Genomic DNA, 14,511 nt, shown 5'->3' with positions numbered 1-14,511 from the left:
TGCAGGGTAAGAACCACGACCTCAGTTTCTGAGATTAAGATACTACTTTTTTAAAAGATTTTTAAAATTTTTTTACTTAAAAGCCAGAGTTAGAGAGATCTCCCATCTACTCATTCAGGCCCCAAGTGCCTATAATGGCAGGAGGTGAGCCCATCTGAAGCCATGAGTCGGGAGCTCCTTCTGGGTCCCTCACACAGGATCAGAGCCCCAAAGCTTTGGGCTATTCTTGACTGCTATCCCAGGCCACAAACAGGGAGATGGAAGGGAAGTGGGGCAGAGAGACACAAACCGGCGCCCATATGGGATACCAGCACATGCAAGGGGTGGATGTAGTCACTGAGCCATCACGCCAGGCCTGACTTTTCACACCACATGGATCCCGATGTAAGGAGGGTTTGTTGGCTGCTTCTTAAGCAGCAGCTTTATTCTTTATGCCTCAATGCCAGCCCCGATAATGCTTCCTTGAAGGTGAAAAACGTGTCCAGGAAAGAATCCATGTTGTAAACAATGAGGCTTAGGGACCAGTGGAATACTTGTTGAAGTAACTTCAAATGTCAGCAACAGGAAGAAAAAAGAATGAGGGCAGGCAGTTGTGTCCTCTGTAGTATTTGAAAAATGCTCCTGGTGTTTTGTACACACGTCAACTCGGCAGCAAAACAGATGGGACAGCAACCAAAGGTAATATCTATATGAGTAAACACCATATTTGGATATATACACACACATATGCACATAGCATGATAGATTTATAGAGTTGATACATTATAGCTATAGCACTCTAAGTCCATATTCTAAGGTTGCTACTAAGATCTAGTGAGACTGAAGTTTCCCATTCCCCGAGGCACAGCACTTCCACTCCTGTACACTGTCGATGCACACTTACACAAGCCCAGCACAACACATGCTTTCTTCATATCCATAACCGTATGCCTAACAGTTCTAAACTGGCAACGATGGAAACCCCATAACAGGAAATGAACAAACGCCTTTAAAATCACAAATGGCATGCTCACAGTAGAGAGAGTGTAACAGCAGCCTAGGTCACTGATGATTCTCGTTAGCACGGTGTGGGAAGGCACACAAACACGGAGAAGACAAGCCACAGATGAGGATGTGTCACCTCAGAGCCAGGGACAAGTGCCTGCAGCGGGGCTACGTGCCGCAGCTGAGGGGCTGCCAAGGACCCCTTTGCATGCTTCCACAGGTATGCTGGGCTTGCACACCCTCACTGAACCGTACCTGTGGGCTTCAAGTTTGCCATAGGGTCGCCCCAATCTCACGTGTTGGAAAGGAACGCCCAATGAGGCAGAAGGCAGAGATGGGACTTTGAAGAGATGCTTAAATCCCGAGGGCTCAGTGCTCCCGAGTGCGGCCCTGTCCCTGTGGTGAGACTGGGTTATTTATTCCCGGACTGGGCTTCCGGCAAAACAATGAGTGCGGTCCCCTTCTTCCCGCAGCCTTCTGGCCCGCCCGTCTGCCCTTTGACCAGGGGATGACACAGCAAGCAGGAACCCTGGCAGAAGTGGATTTAGCCCACTCAGCTGTAGGAAATAAACCCTGTGTTCTTGAAGCGATTGTCCGTCACACCATCATCCTGTCATAGCAGCAAGCAGCGAACTAAGACAAGGTTCTACTTCAGGAAAAGTCAAGTTTGCAAGTCGCCGTGGAGTCCACGGCTTGCTCTCATCCACGTCCCTATTTCCACCTGGCGATCTCCCAACAACACCTTCCATCCAAACAGGGCAGAGATTCGCACTCCGAGCGGGGCCCGCCTCCCTCCCAGAACCTATGGGCGTCCCGGCCCCGCCCCGGCCGCCGAACAGCTGTGCTCCCGGTACCTCAGAAAAGAGCCGGACTCCTTGCTCCTTGCGCCTCAGAGGAGCTGAGCGTGGTCCACGCACGCCTTGGCAGCCTCCAAACGCCTGCTGGAGCGTCCGTGCGCTCCCGGCGCCGGACTTTGTTGCGACTCCCCGCGCGCTCGCCACGACCTCCGAGGGCACTTAGGCCGCCACTTCCAGCTTCCCGGCTCCACTTTTGCTCCACGACCGGGATGGAAGGCGCGGCTGTGAGCGTGGAGCCCGCGGGCCCCTCTTGCTGGGACGAGCCGCTGCGCATCGCCGTTCGCGGCCTGGCCCCCGAGCAGCCGGTCACGCTGCGCTCGGCCCTGCGCGACGAGAAGGGCGCGCTCTTCCGCGCCCACGCGCGCTACTGCGCCGATGCCCGCGGCGAGCTGGACCTGGAGCGCGCGCCCGCGCTGGGCGGCAGCTTCGCCGGGCTCGAGCCCATGGGGCTGTTCTGGGCCATGGAGCCCGACAGGCGCTTGTGGCGGCTGACCAAGCGGGACGTGCAGACGCCGTTCGTAGTGGAGCTGGAGGTGCTGGACGGCCACGACCCCGAGCCGGAGCGGGTGTTGACCCGCGCGGTGCTGGAGCGCCACTTCCTGCCGCCGGGGGTGCGGCGTGAGGCGGTGCGCGCGGGCCGGGTGCGGGCCACGCTCTTCCTGCCGCCAGGTGAGTCTGGCTTCTGAGGAATCTGTGGCAGGTGATTCCCAGTGCGGCTGTAGATGGGGTTTGGTCAGAGAAGCAGGCTTTGACTATGGCAATGGCCACTCCCCACAAATGGAGTTTTTACCTGCACTGCCTTGTTTAATCCGTGTAATAACCCAGCCTTGTTAGTCTGCAGGAGAGAAAGCAGACTAATCTGCTCTTAATTCCTGCCCTGCCCGCCTCTACAGGCATCAGTCTGAGTGGTGTTTGGGAAAAATGATGCCAGTCATGCAGGCTGTGGCCACTTCTCCAGTGTCCTGGCACACTGGGACTTTTCCCCACTTCAGAGCACAATGAAGACTTCCCCACCTGGGCATTTTTCTTTGCTGTCTGTCCAGCCAAGAGAAGTCCTCTGCAAAATCAGTACACAGAAAGCTAAGGGAGGATGCAACACTACCTCGTGCTTTGCTTTGGCATCCTTTTTGTCTGTGTTTTCAAAGATTTGTTTGAAAAGGCAGAATGGAAGGGAGGGTAAGAGAGAAGAGAAAAGGTGACTACGCTTCACCCCCTGGTTCACTCTCCACATAACAGCAGTGGCCAGGGTCTCGAACTTCATTTGGGGCTCCCACATAGGTGAAGGGGTTCAAGCACTTGGGCCATTTTCTCTGCTTTGCCTGGTGCATACACAGCCAGCTGGATCCAAAGTGGAGCTACCCGCATGGGTTAGTTATCCCACGGCATCCAGGCTTGTTTCAGCTTCCTAATTCCCATGTCCAAGCTCCCACAGAGCACTCAAAGTCAACACTGCCTCAAACATGGAACTTCTTCCATGATATGTTCATTTGCCAAACTCTTTGCGACTCCCTTACCAGTAAAGAGTCCTAGAAGTTTGCCCCTGCCCCCAAGAGATTGTAGCTGCCTTTCCTTATCATAGGTGACCTGGGGATTTTTTTTTTTTCTCCTGTTGTCCTAGGAACACACTGAATTGGAAAGGTGTCTACAAGCAAAGCAAATTTCTTAAGTTGTATAATGCCTCCCCTTTATCTTGTTCCCTTCTTTAGGACCTGGACCCTTCCCTGGGGTCATTGACATCTTTGGTGTTGGAGGGGGCCTCATGGAATATCGAGCCAGCCTTCTGGCTGGCCATGGCTTTGCCACAATGGCGCTAGCTTTTTATAACTTTGAAGATCTCCCTAAGAAATGTGACAGCATAAACCTGGACTACTTTGAAGAAGCTCTGTGCTACATGATTGAACACCCCCAGGTTCTCGTCATGCCCTTTATTGAATCAGTCTCTCCAGAAATCTCTTCATAGTGCATGCCACCTGTGCCAGGGGCTGTGCTGCCGCTAGTTAATCACAGACGTGTGTGTGTGTCTGTGTGTGTGTGTGTGAGACTGACATGGGCTTCTAGTGCCCCTTATTTCCACTTCCTGTCAAATGGGTTCATGCTGTAGAATTAATCACCAATTCTGGGTGAGAGTTTACTACTAGCATTTAAACCCCCTTTGTAATTCAAATTGAACTTCTGATTACTTTGCATGCTTGAGCTTTCATCTTTTTCATTTTCTGACATCAGAGCATGTTCCCCATATTTTGATCAGAACTTGCCTACCACCTTAGAGGCCAAGGATCACTTAGTTGGACTCTGCAACCTTGCTTAATTTCTGGAAAGGTAATCATTTGCCCATATATTAGACGGGGTCTGAATTTGGATCCACAACCATACTCAGGTTTAGGTCATGGCAGAGCCTGGAGCCTGGAGCCCTGAGCCCAGCCTGGTCTCCCAGGTGAGTGGCAGTGGTCCAATTATTTCTTCCTCCTCTGCCTTCCCAGGCACATAGCAGGAAGCCGAGTCAGAAGCAGAGCAGCCAGCTCTCCAATATAGCTAGCTGGTGTCACAGGTGGTAGCTTAACTTGCTGTGTGACCAATGGAAACCCCACGGCCACATTTAAGCCTTGAATGGGGCCTGTCCCAAGGGGATCCTGTAATTCACAGACTCTGTGGTTCAGTCCCATCTTGTGACTGATGCTCTGGAAGATTTTTTTTATAACCAGTGTCTGTGTTTGCCACTGTGGCTAAAACTGGTTGACCATGTATTCAGCCAGCTACTTAGTCCAACGGATGTCACCCCTGTGAACTGAGGTTGCAGGCAAGTCACCAGTGAAAGCCAAGAGCATCTCTAGTTATATAGACAAAGGTGTTTGTGTGTTGCATAAATTCCTGACTCATCTCTCCTCACTGATTTCCTTTCAGGTCAAGGGACCAGGCATTGGGCTTCTGGGTATTTCTCTAGGAGCTGACATTTGTCTCTCAATGGCTTCCTTCTTGAAGAATGTCTCAGCCACTGTTTCCATCAATGGATCTGGGTTCAGTGCAAATATACCCATACACTACCAACAGACCAGCATCCTACCATTGGGTCATGACCTGAGGAGAACCAAGGTAGCATTCTCAGGCCTTCTTGACATTGTGGATATCCGGAATGATGTTATAGGAGGGCATGAGCATCCCAGTATGATTCCAGTAGAGAAGGCCCAGGGACCCATCCTGTGCATTGTTGGTGCGGATGACCACAACTGGAGGAGTCAGTCATATGCTCAGTTAATCTCAGACCGGCTACAGGCACATGGAAAGGAAGGCCCCCAGATCATCGCCTATGCTGGCACTGGGCATTACATTGAGCCTCCTTTCTTCCCCATGTGTCCAGCTTCCTTGCACAGACTACCAAACAAACCTGTTCTCTGGGGTGGGGAGCCCAGAGCTCATTCTCTTGCCCAGGTAGATGCCTGGAAGGAGATAATATCCTTCTTTGGCAAATACCTTGGAGGTGCCCAGATGAGACCTGCCCCTAAACTGTAATGTATTTTGTCTAATGTTGACTTGGGAGACTCAAGGTTGAATTCAAGCATTCAGTAACTGTATGTGAGTCATTTGTCTATTGCATAACACTAAATTCATATCCTTTCTAGTGTGTTTGGGTAACTTTATTGAAAGGTTGTTTTTGCACTCCAATTGTAGGCAACTGCCTAGATTGTGTTGTACCTAGACAAGTGTTACACTTCTGGGAGAAAAGTAGCTAATAGCTATTGGGCATCCTGGGTCTGGTTAATGCCAGGTTTGAGTTATCTATGCCAGTGTGCCAGCATTGTTGCCTATGTTCTTGTTTCTTTTTGGTTTTTTTTTTTTTCTAAATATATGTTGGGAGAGGTGTCAGCATACAGGCTCTGGGGACCCACACCCAAATGTGCATGGGCCCTGGGTAGGCAGGCAGGACCCCAGGCTGGTGTTGCACACCACGGGAAGATTGGGCTTGGGAATCTGCATGCTTGTGGGTTTGTGGTTTGCTCAGGGACGTGGGTCTAGAGATGTGTGGGAGGGAGGACTGCTGAGGGAGAATGTGACAGGTGAGGAGTAATGGCTGGGGACTTCACCAGCCAGGCAACTGCACTTTAAGTAAATGAGGGGACTGAGACTGGCTATTTTAGGTTAAGAAACTCAGTCTAGAGAAGTCTTTGCACAAACACGTCCTATGTAATGAAAGACATTGAAAGGTAGACTCCATCCCTGTTGTAAAAGGAGATTATGGCAGCACATTTGGTACTGTAGCAGAAGGAGGAGAATAGAACAAACTGGACAGAGTGTTTCTCTAGGAATTTTAGCCTTTAATGCCTCTAGTAGAAGATTACTGTTAGAAGTAAAACAAGAGCTTTACAACAGTGTAGTGTGTCATTAAACGTTATTTTTGTTAAGAAATTCATTCATGACATGAGCAAAAGCTTAATGACACGATATAATGGCCTAGTAGCTAACATCTTCGCCTTCCATGTGGCAGGATCCCATATGGGCATTGGTTCATGTCCTGGCTGCTCCACTTTGCATCAGGCTCACTGCCAGTTGCCTGGGAAAGCATTAGATGCAAGATATTTTTTGCCATCTCTCCTCCTCTCTTTAGATCTGACTCCAATTAAAAAATAAATCTTTAAAAAAACTGCCTTAAATTTTTGGAGGGGCTGCTTAAAAGAATGCTGGCACGGCCCAGTGGCATGGCCTAGTAGCTGAAGTCCTCGCCTTGAATGCCAAGATCTCATATGGGCACCAGTTCTAATCCCAGCAGCTCCACTTCAAATCCAGCTTCCTGCTTGTGGCACGGGAAGGCAGTCAAGGATGGCCCAAAGCCTTGGGATCCTGTACCTACGTGGGAGACCTGGAGGAAGTTCCTGGCTCCTGGCTCCACATCGACACAGCATCAGCAGTTGTGGTCACTTGGGGAGTGAATCATCGGACATAAGATCTTTCTTTCTCTCATCCTCTGTTTATATCTGACTCTCCAATAAAAATTTTAAAAATAAATCTTACAAAAATGAATGCTGAGCATCCGTCTCCCTTTTCAGAGGTTCCTGTTCTGTTATAGGGTAGGAACCATGACCTCAGTTTCTGAGATTAAGATACTACTTTTTAAAAAGATTTAAAAAATTTTTTTTACTTAAAAGCCAGAGTTAGAGAGAGATCTCCCATCTACTCATTCAGGCCCCAAGTGCCTATAATGGCAGGAGGTGAGCCCATCTGAAGCCATGAGACAGGAGCTTTTTCTGGGTCCCTCACACAGGATCAGAGCCCCAAAGTTTTGGGCCATTCTCAACTGCTTTCCCAGGCAACAAACAGGGAGATGGAAGGGAAGTGGGGCAGAGAGACACAAACCGGCGCCCATACGGGATACCAGCACATGCAAGGGGTGGATGTAGCCACTGAGCCATCACGCCAGGCCTGACTTTTCACACCACATGGATTCTGATGTAAGGAGGGTTTGTTGGCTGCTTCTTAAGCAGCAGCTTTATTCTTTATGCCTCAATGCCAGCCCCGATAATGCTTCCTTGAAGGTGAAAAACATGTCCAGGAAAGAATCCATGTTGTAAACAATGAGGCTTAGGGACCAGCGGAATACTTGTTGAAGTAACTTCAAATGTCAGCAACAGGAAGAAAAAAGAATGAGGGCAGGCAGTTGTGTCCTCTGTAGTATTTGAAAAATGCTCCTGGTGTTTTGTACACACGTCAACTCGGCAGCAAAACAGATGGGACAGCAACCAAAGGTAATATCTATATGAGTAAACACCATATTTGGATATATACACACACATATGCACATAGCATGATAGATTTATAGAGTTGATACATTATAGCTATAGCACTCTAAGTCCATATTCTAAGGTTGCTACTAAGATCTAGTGAGACTGAAGTTTCCCATTCCCCGAGGCACAGCACTTCCACTCCTGTACACTGTCGATGCACACTTACACAAGCCCAGCAAAACACATGCTTTCTTCATATCCATAACCGTATGCCTAACAGTTCTAAACTGGCAACGATGGAAACCCCATAACAGGAAATGAACAAACGCCTTTAAAATCACAAATGGCATGCTCACAGTAGAGAGAGTGTAACAGCAGCCTAGGTCACTGATGATTCTCGTTAGCACGGTGTGGGAAGGCACACAAACACGGAGAAGACAAGCCACAGATGAGGATGTGTCACCTCAGAGCCAGGGACAAGTGCCTGCAGCGGGGCTACGTGCCGCAGCTGAGGGGCTGCCAAGGACCCCTTTGCATGCTTCCACAGGTATGCTGGGCTTGCACACCCTCACTGAACCGTACCTGTGGGCTTCAAGTTTGCCATAGGGTCGCCCCAATCTCACGTGTTGGAAAGGAACGCCCAATGAGGCAGAAGGCAGAGATGGGACTTTGAAGAGATGCTTAAATCCCGAGGGCTCAGTGCTCCCGAGTGCGGCCCTGTCCCTGTGGTGAGACTGGGTTATTTATTCCCGGACTGGGCTTCCGGCAAAACAATGAGTGCGGTCCCCTTCTTCCCGCAGCCTTCTGGCCCGCCCGTCTGCCCTTTGACCAGGGGATGACACAGCAAGCAGGAACCCTGGCAGGAGTGGATTTAGCCCACTCAGCTGTAGGAAATAAACCCTGTGTTCTTGAAGCGATTGTCCGTCACACCATCATCCTGTCATAGCAGCAAGCAGCGAACTAAGACAAGGTTCTACTTCAGGAAAAGTCAAGTTTGCAAGTCGCCGTGGAGTCCACGGCTTGCTCTCATCCACGTCCCTATTTCCACCTGGCGATCTCCCAACAACACCTTCCATCCAAACAGGGCAGAGATTCGCACTCCGAGCGGGGCCCGCCTCCCTCCCAGAACCTATGGGCGTCCCGGCCCCGCCCCGGCCGCCGAACAGCTGTGCTCCCGGTACCTCAGAAAAGAGCCGGACTCCTTGCTCCTTGCGCCTCAGAGGAGCTGAGCGTGGTCCACGCACGCCTTGGCAGCCTCCAAACGCCTGCTGGAGCGTCCGTGCGCTCCCGGCGCCGGACTTTGTTGCGACTCCCCGCGCGCTCGCCACGACCTCCGAGGGCACTTAGGCCGCCACTTCCAGCTTCCCGGCTCCACTTTTGCTCCACGACCGGGATGGAAGGCGCGGCTGTGAGCGTGGAGCCCGCGGGCCCCTCTTGCTGGGACGAGCCGCTGCGCATCGCCGTTCGCGGCCTGGCCCCCGAGCAGCCGGTCACGCTGCGCTCGGCCCTGCGCGACGAGAAGGGCGCGCTCTTCCGCGCCCACGCGCGCTACTGCGCCGATGCCCGCGGCGAGCTGGACCTGGAGCGCGCGCCCGCGCTGGGCGGCAGCTTCGCCGGGCTCGAGCCCATGGGGCTGTTCTGGGCCATGGAGCCCGACAGGCGCTTGTGGCGGCTGATCAAGCGGGACGTGCAGACGCCGTTCGTAGTGGAGCTGGAGGTGCTGGACGGCCACGACCCCGAGCCGGAGCGGGTGTTGACCCGCGCGGTGCTGGAGCGCCACTTCCTGCCGCCGGGGGTGCGGCGTGAGGCGGTGCGCGCGGGCCGGGTGCGGGCCACGCTCTTCCTGCCGCCAGGTGAGTCTGGCTTCTGAGGAATCTGTGGCAGGTGATTCCCAGTGCGGCTGTAGATGGGGTTTGGTCAGAGAAGCAGGCTTTGACTATGGCAATGGCCACTCCCCACAAATGGAGTTTTTACCTGCACTGCCTTGTTTAATCCGTGTAATAACCCAGCCTTGTTAGTCTGCAGGAGAGAAAGCAGACTAATCTGCTCTTAATTCCTGCCCTGCCCACCTCTACAGGCATCAGTCTGAGTGGTGTTTGGGAAAAATGATGCCAGTCATGCAGGCTGTGGCCACTTCTCCAGTGTCCTGGCACACTGGGACTTTTCCCCACTTCAGAGCACAATGAAGACTTCCCCACCTGGGCATTTTTCTTTGCTGTCTGTCCAGCCAAGAGAAGTCCTCTGCAAAATCAGTACACAGAAAGCTAAGGGAGGATGCAACACTACCTCGTGCTTTGCTTTGGCATCCTTTTTGTCTGTTTTCAAAGATTTGTTTGAAAAGGCAGAATGGAAGGGAGGGTAAGAGAGAGAAGAGAAAAGGTGACTACGCTTCACCCCCTGGTTCACTCTCCACATAACAGCAGTGGCCAGGGTCTCGAACTTCATTTGGGGCTCCCACATAGGTGAAGGGGTTCAAGCACTTGGGCCATTTTCTCTGCTTTGCCTGGTGCATACACAGCCAGCTGGATCCAAAGTGGAGCTACCCGCATGGGTTAGTTATCCCACGGCATCCAGGCTTGTTTCAGCTTCCTAATTCCCATGTCCAAGCTCCCACAGAGCACTCAAAGTCAACACTGCCTCAAACATGGAACTTCTTCCATGATATGTTCATTTGCCAAACTCTTTGCGACTCCCTTACCAGTAAAGAGTCCTAGAAGTTTGCCCCTGCCCCCAAGAGATTGTAGCTGCCTTTCCTTATCATAGGTGACCTGGGGATCTTTTTTTTTTTTTTTTTTCTCCTGCTGTCCTAGGAACACACTGAATTGGAAAGGTGTCTACAAGCAAAGCAAATTTCTTAAGTTGTATAATGCCTCCCCTTTATCTTGTTCCCTTCTTTAGGACCTGGACCCTTCCCTGGGGTCATTGACATCTTTGGTGTTGGAGGGGGCCTCATGGAATATCGAGCCAGCCTTCTGGCTGGCCATGGCTTTGCCACAATGGCGCTAGCTTTTTATAACTTTGAAGATCTCCCTAAGAAATGTGACAGCATAAACCTGGACTACTTTGAAGAAGCTCTGTGCTACATGATTGAACACCCCCAGGTTCTCGTCATGCCCTTTATTGAATCAGTCTCTCCAGAAATCTCTTCATAGTGCATGCCACCTGTGCCAGGGGCTGTGCTGCCGCTAGTTAATCACAGACGTGTGTGTGTGTCTGTGTGTGTGTGTGTGTGTGTGTGTGTGTGTGTGTGTGTGTGAGACTGACATGGGCTTCTAGTGCCCCTTATTTCCACTTCCTGTCAAATGGGTTCATGCTGTAGAATTAATCACCAATTCTGGGTGAGAGTTTACTACTAGCATTTAAACCCCCTTTGTAATTCAAATTGAACTTCTGATTACTTTGCATGCTTGAGCTTTCATCTTTTTCATTTTCTGACATCAGAGCATGTTCCCCATATTTTGATCAGAACTTGCCTACCACCTTAGAGGCCAAGGATCACTTAGTTGGACTCTGCAACCTTGCTTAATTTCTGGAAAGGTAATCATTTGCCCATATATTAGACGGGGTCTGAATTTGGATCCACAACCATAGTCAGGTTTAGGTCATGGCAGAGCCTGGAGCCTGGAGCCTGGAGCCCTGAGCCCAGCCTGGTCTCCCAGGTGAGTGGCAGTGGTCCAATTATTTCACCCTCCTCTGCCTTCCCAGGCACATAGCAGGAAGCCGAGTCAGAAGCAGAGCAGCCAGCTCTCCAATATGGCTAGCTGGTGTCACAGGTGGTAGCTTAACTTGCTGTGTGACCAATGGAAACCCCACGGCCACATTTAAGCCTTGAATGGGGCCTGTCCCAAGGAGATCCTGTAATTCACAGACTCTGTGGTTCAGTCCCATCTTGTGACTGATGCTCTGGAAGATTTTTTTTATAACCAGTGTCTGTGTTTGCCACTGTGGCTAAAACTGGTTGACCATGTATTCAGCCAGCTACTTAGTCCAACGGATGTCACCCCTGTGAACTGAGGTTGCAGGCAAGTCATCAGTGAAAGCCAAGAGCATCTCTAGTTATATAGACAAAGGTGTTTGTGTGTTGCATAAATTCCTGACTCATCTCTCCTCACTGATTTCCTTTCAGGTCAAGGGACCAGGCATTGGGCTTCTGGGTATTTCTCTAGGAGCTGACATTTGTATCTTGATGGCTTCCTTCTTGAAGAATGTCTCAGCCACTGTTTCCATCAATGGATTTGGGTTCATTGAAGATATGCCCATACACTACCGACAGATCAGCATCCTACCATTGGATCCTGACATGAGCAGAATCAAGAGAGAATTCTCAAACTTCCTAGACATTGTGGATATCCGGAAAAATGTTGTAGGAGGGCATTCCAGTATGATTCCAGTAGAGAAGGCCCAGGGGCCCATCCTGTGCATTGTTGGTAAGGATCCCCACATCCAAAGGTGCCAGTTATTTGCCCTTTTTCTCTGTGACCGGCAATATAGAAACGGAAAGAACAGTCTCAACGTCTTCTTGTATGCTGGCACTGGGCATTACATTGAGCCTCCTTTCTTCCCCATGTTTCCAGCTTCCTTGCACAGACTACCAAACTATCCTAATTTCAGGGGTATGGAGCCCAGTGCTCATTCTTTTGCCCAGGTAGATGCCTGGAAGGAGATAATATCCTTCTTTGGCAAACACCTTGGAGGTGCCCAGATGAGACCTGCCCCTAAACTGTAATGTATTTTGTCTAATGTTGACTTGGGAGACTCAAGGTTGAATTCAAGCATTCAGTAACTGTATGTGAGTCATTTGTCTATTGCATAACACTAAATTCATATCCTTTCTAGTGTGTTTGGGTAACTTTATTGAAAGGTTGTTTTTGCACTCCAATTGTAGGCAACTGCCTAGATTGCGTTGTACCTAGACAAGTGTTACACTTCTGGGAGAAAAGTAGCTAATAGCTATTGGGCATCCTGGGTCTGGTTAATGCCAGGTTTGAGTTATCTATGCCAGTGTGCCAGCATTGTTGCCTATGTTCTTGTTTCTTTTTGGTTTTTTTTTTTTCTAAATATATGTTGGGAGAGGTGTCAGCATACAGGCTCTGGGGACCCACACCCAAATGTGCATGGGCCCTGGGTAGGCAGGCAGGACCCCAGGCTGGTGTTGCACACCACGGGAAGATTGGGCTTGGGAATCTGCATGCTTGTGGACTTTTTGCCTGTGGGATATGCATGGAGGGTTGGTTGTTTGTGGTTTGCCAGGGAAGTAGGTCTAGAGGCGTATGGGAGGGAGGACTGTTGAGGGAGAACAGTGACTGTTGAGGGAGAACAGTGACAGATGAGTAGTATTTGCTGGGGATTTTATCAACCAGGCAACTGCACTTTAGGTAAATTAGGGGACTGGGACTGGTTAATTTAGATGAAGTAAATAATTGGTTTTGGGACCACACCAATACTCCCATGTGGGAGACTGAGCTGTGTCTGTTGTTATCAACTACCTCCTACTGAGGCACACAAAAGCCATGACTGGAGGCCTTCCTGTCAGGGCTCACCCACAGTATCCACTTGTGAGTGTTAGTGCAGGGAGTGTACCACATTAGGCTGGTCCAAAACACCAGGACATGAGAAAATCAGGTCTGTGAACAGATTCTGTCAGGCATTGTGGTCTCATCCCTGTGGTATTTTCATACAACTATTTTGCTCAATGGCTGGAGAGGGGTGTGATAGAATGAGATAGGCATGACTATGGAACTCATCAACACTCATGGGTACTGGGGTTGGGAACAGACTGGGCTGGTCAAGCTGTAGCACACACAGGCACACCCAAGGTTTAGATGTGGAGTGGGCTGATCCGCAACAGCCAGCAGCATACACAGGCCAAGACTGTGAGGTAAAATGTGCCAGGTCAGGGCCTAGCACCCACTGATACTCATGAGATCTGGATGTGGGAGTGGACCTGGTAGGGGAACTTGGTGAACTCCCTTGGTGGGCCATTGCTACCACTGGTGACCACATAATCCAGGGCTGGGTGCCCTGGATTACTGGGTGCTGGTCAGGCTGGGCAGGGCTGCCTTACTTATCAGCATGTCTGTTGGCTTGGGGAGAGGAGAGGCAGACTGGGCAGTGTCAGGCCAAACTATAGCACACTGGCAATCACAATAGCCAGGATGGGGTGCAGGCATTGCTGGGCTACTCGGCTATCACTGGTTTGCATGAAAGCCAGTAATGGGGGCAGACTGGGCAGGGCTAGACTGTAGCACCCACCAGTGAGAGTTGGGACAAGGGCTGCCAGACTAGGCAAGGCTGGGCCAGGCTGCTGCATCCAATAGCAAAGACCAAGCTGGGTGGTGGGTTATGCCAAGCTGGGTAAGAGCAACCACTTGTATGTGCAGGATCTATGGCTGGGTAAAGGCCTGATCAGAGAGCTAAGGGGACACTACTGCTGGTCTGCAGTTCCCATAGGTGTGCATGAGAGTCTGCTGTACATGGCTATAGTATCCCTCCCCTCCGCATGGGTGATGATTGGGTATGGGATGTTCCAGGCTGGGCTAGGCTCGAGCACCTATTGGTGTTTGCAAGAGCCAGAGTGAGTGTAGGATAGGCTGGGCTAGGTGTGTGCACATGCTGAACAATGCAAGAGTGGGGTCTGGGAGTGGAGCAGGCAGGGATGGGCTGTAGCACCCAACAATAAGAGCCAGAATGGGTGCGGGCTGGTTAGGCAATGCTGTTTTATCTGCCAGGACAGGAGGTGGACCAAGAACCCACCGGTGTATGTGGGATCTGTGACTGGGAAGTGACCTGATAGAGAAGCTTGGGAAACTCTGTCAGGATGCAGTTCCTGCAGGTTAGTGCAAGAACCAAGATGGGGAACAATTCAGAACAGGCCAGATTATAGTACCCAACAGCATATGTATAGATCAGGTCTTACGGTGGGCAGTCTGGGCCAGTTCATTGCACCTACTGGCAGA

The 14,511-nt window shown here is 50.7% G+C and overlaps 2 protein-coding genes across 2 annotated transcripts; both read left to right on the top strand.

The window, feature by feature from the left end:
• The first annotated feature begins 2,050 nt into the window (after positions 1–2,050).
• LOC121153139 (peroxisomal succinyl-coenzyme A thioesterase-like) lies at positions 2,051–5,431 on the top strand. The gene is made up of 3 exons (XM_040975606.1): positions 2,051–2,510; positions 3,548–3,750; positions 4,743–5,431. Exons 1-3 carry the CDS (start codon positions 2,051–2,053, stop codon positions 5,346–5,348), a joined length of 1,269 nt encoding a protein of 422 aa, XP_040831540.1. The 3' UTR covers positions 5,349–5,431.
• A 3,517-nt stretch (positions 5,432–8,948) lies between these two features.
• LOC121153224 (peroxisomal succinyl-coenzyme A thioesterase-like) lies at positions 8,949–12,281 on the top strand. Its single transcript, XM_040975702.1, has 3 exons — positions 8,949–9,408; positions 10,454–10,656; positions 11,682–12,281. The coding sequence occupies exons 1-3, from the start codon at positions 8,949–8,951 to the stop codon at positions 12,279–12,281; spliced, it is 1,263 nt and encodes a 420-aa protein (XP_040831636.1).
• The last annotated feature ends 2,230 nt before the right edge of the window (positions 12,282–14,511 follow it).

Source organism: Ochotona curzoniae, unplaced genomic scaffold (assembly GCF_017591425.1).
Source record: "Ochotona curzoniae isolate NIBS_2020 unplaced genomic scaffold, NIBS_Ocur_1.0 contig_2688, whole genome shotgun sequence".
Taxonomy (NCBI): Eukaryota; Metazoa; Chordata; class Mammalia; order Lagomorpha; family Ochotonidae; genus Ochotona; species Ochotona curzoniae.
The sequence above is the reverse complement of the archived record's forward strand: the minus strand, read 5'-3'. Positions and strand labels throughout refer to the sequence as shown.

Excerpts from the sequence above, each read along its gene's own strand:
- LOC121153139 (XM_040975606.1), top strand. The coding sequence starts at position 2,051 with ATGGAAGGCGCGGCTGTGAGCGTGGAGCCCGCGGGCCCCTCTTGCTGG. Across the intron at positions 2,511-3,547 it reads CACGCTCTTCCTGCCGCCAG|GACCTGGACCCTTCCCTGGG; the intron begins GTGAGTCTGGCT and ends TCCCTTCTTTAG. Across the intron at positions 3,751-4,742 it reads ACATGATTGAACACCCCCAG|GTCAAGGGACCAGGCATTGG; the intron begins GTTCTCGTCATG and ends ATTTCCTTTCAG.
- LOC121153224 (XM_040975702.1), top strand. The coding sequence starts at position 8,949 with ATGGAAGGCGCGGCTGTGAGCGTGGAGCCCGCGGGCCCCTCTTGCTGG. Across the intron at positions 9,409-10,453 it reads CACGCTCTTCCTGCCGCCAG|GACCTGGACCCTTCCCTGGG; the intron begins GTGAGTCTGGCT and ends TCCCTTCTTTAG. Across the intron at positions 10,657-11,681 it reads ACATGATTGAACACCCCCAG|GTCAAGGGACCAGGCATTGG; the intron begins GTTCTCGTCATG and ends ATTTCCTTTCAG.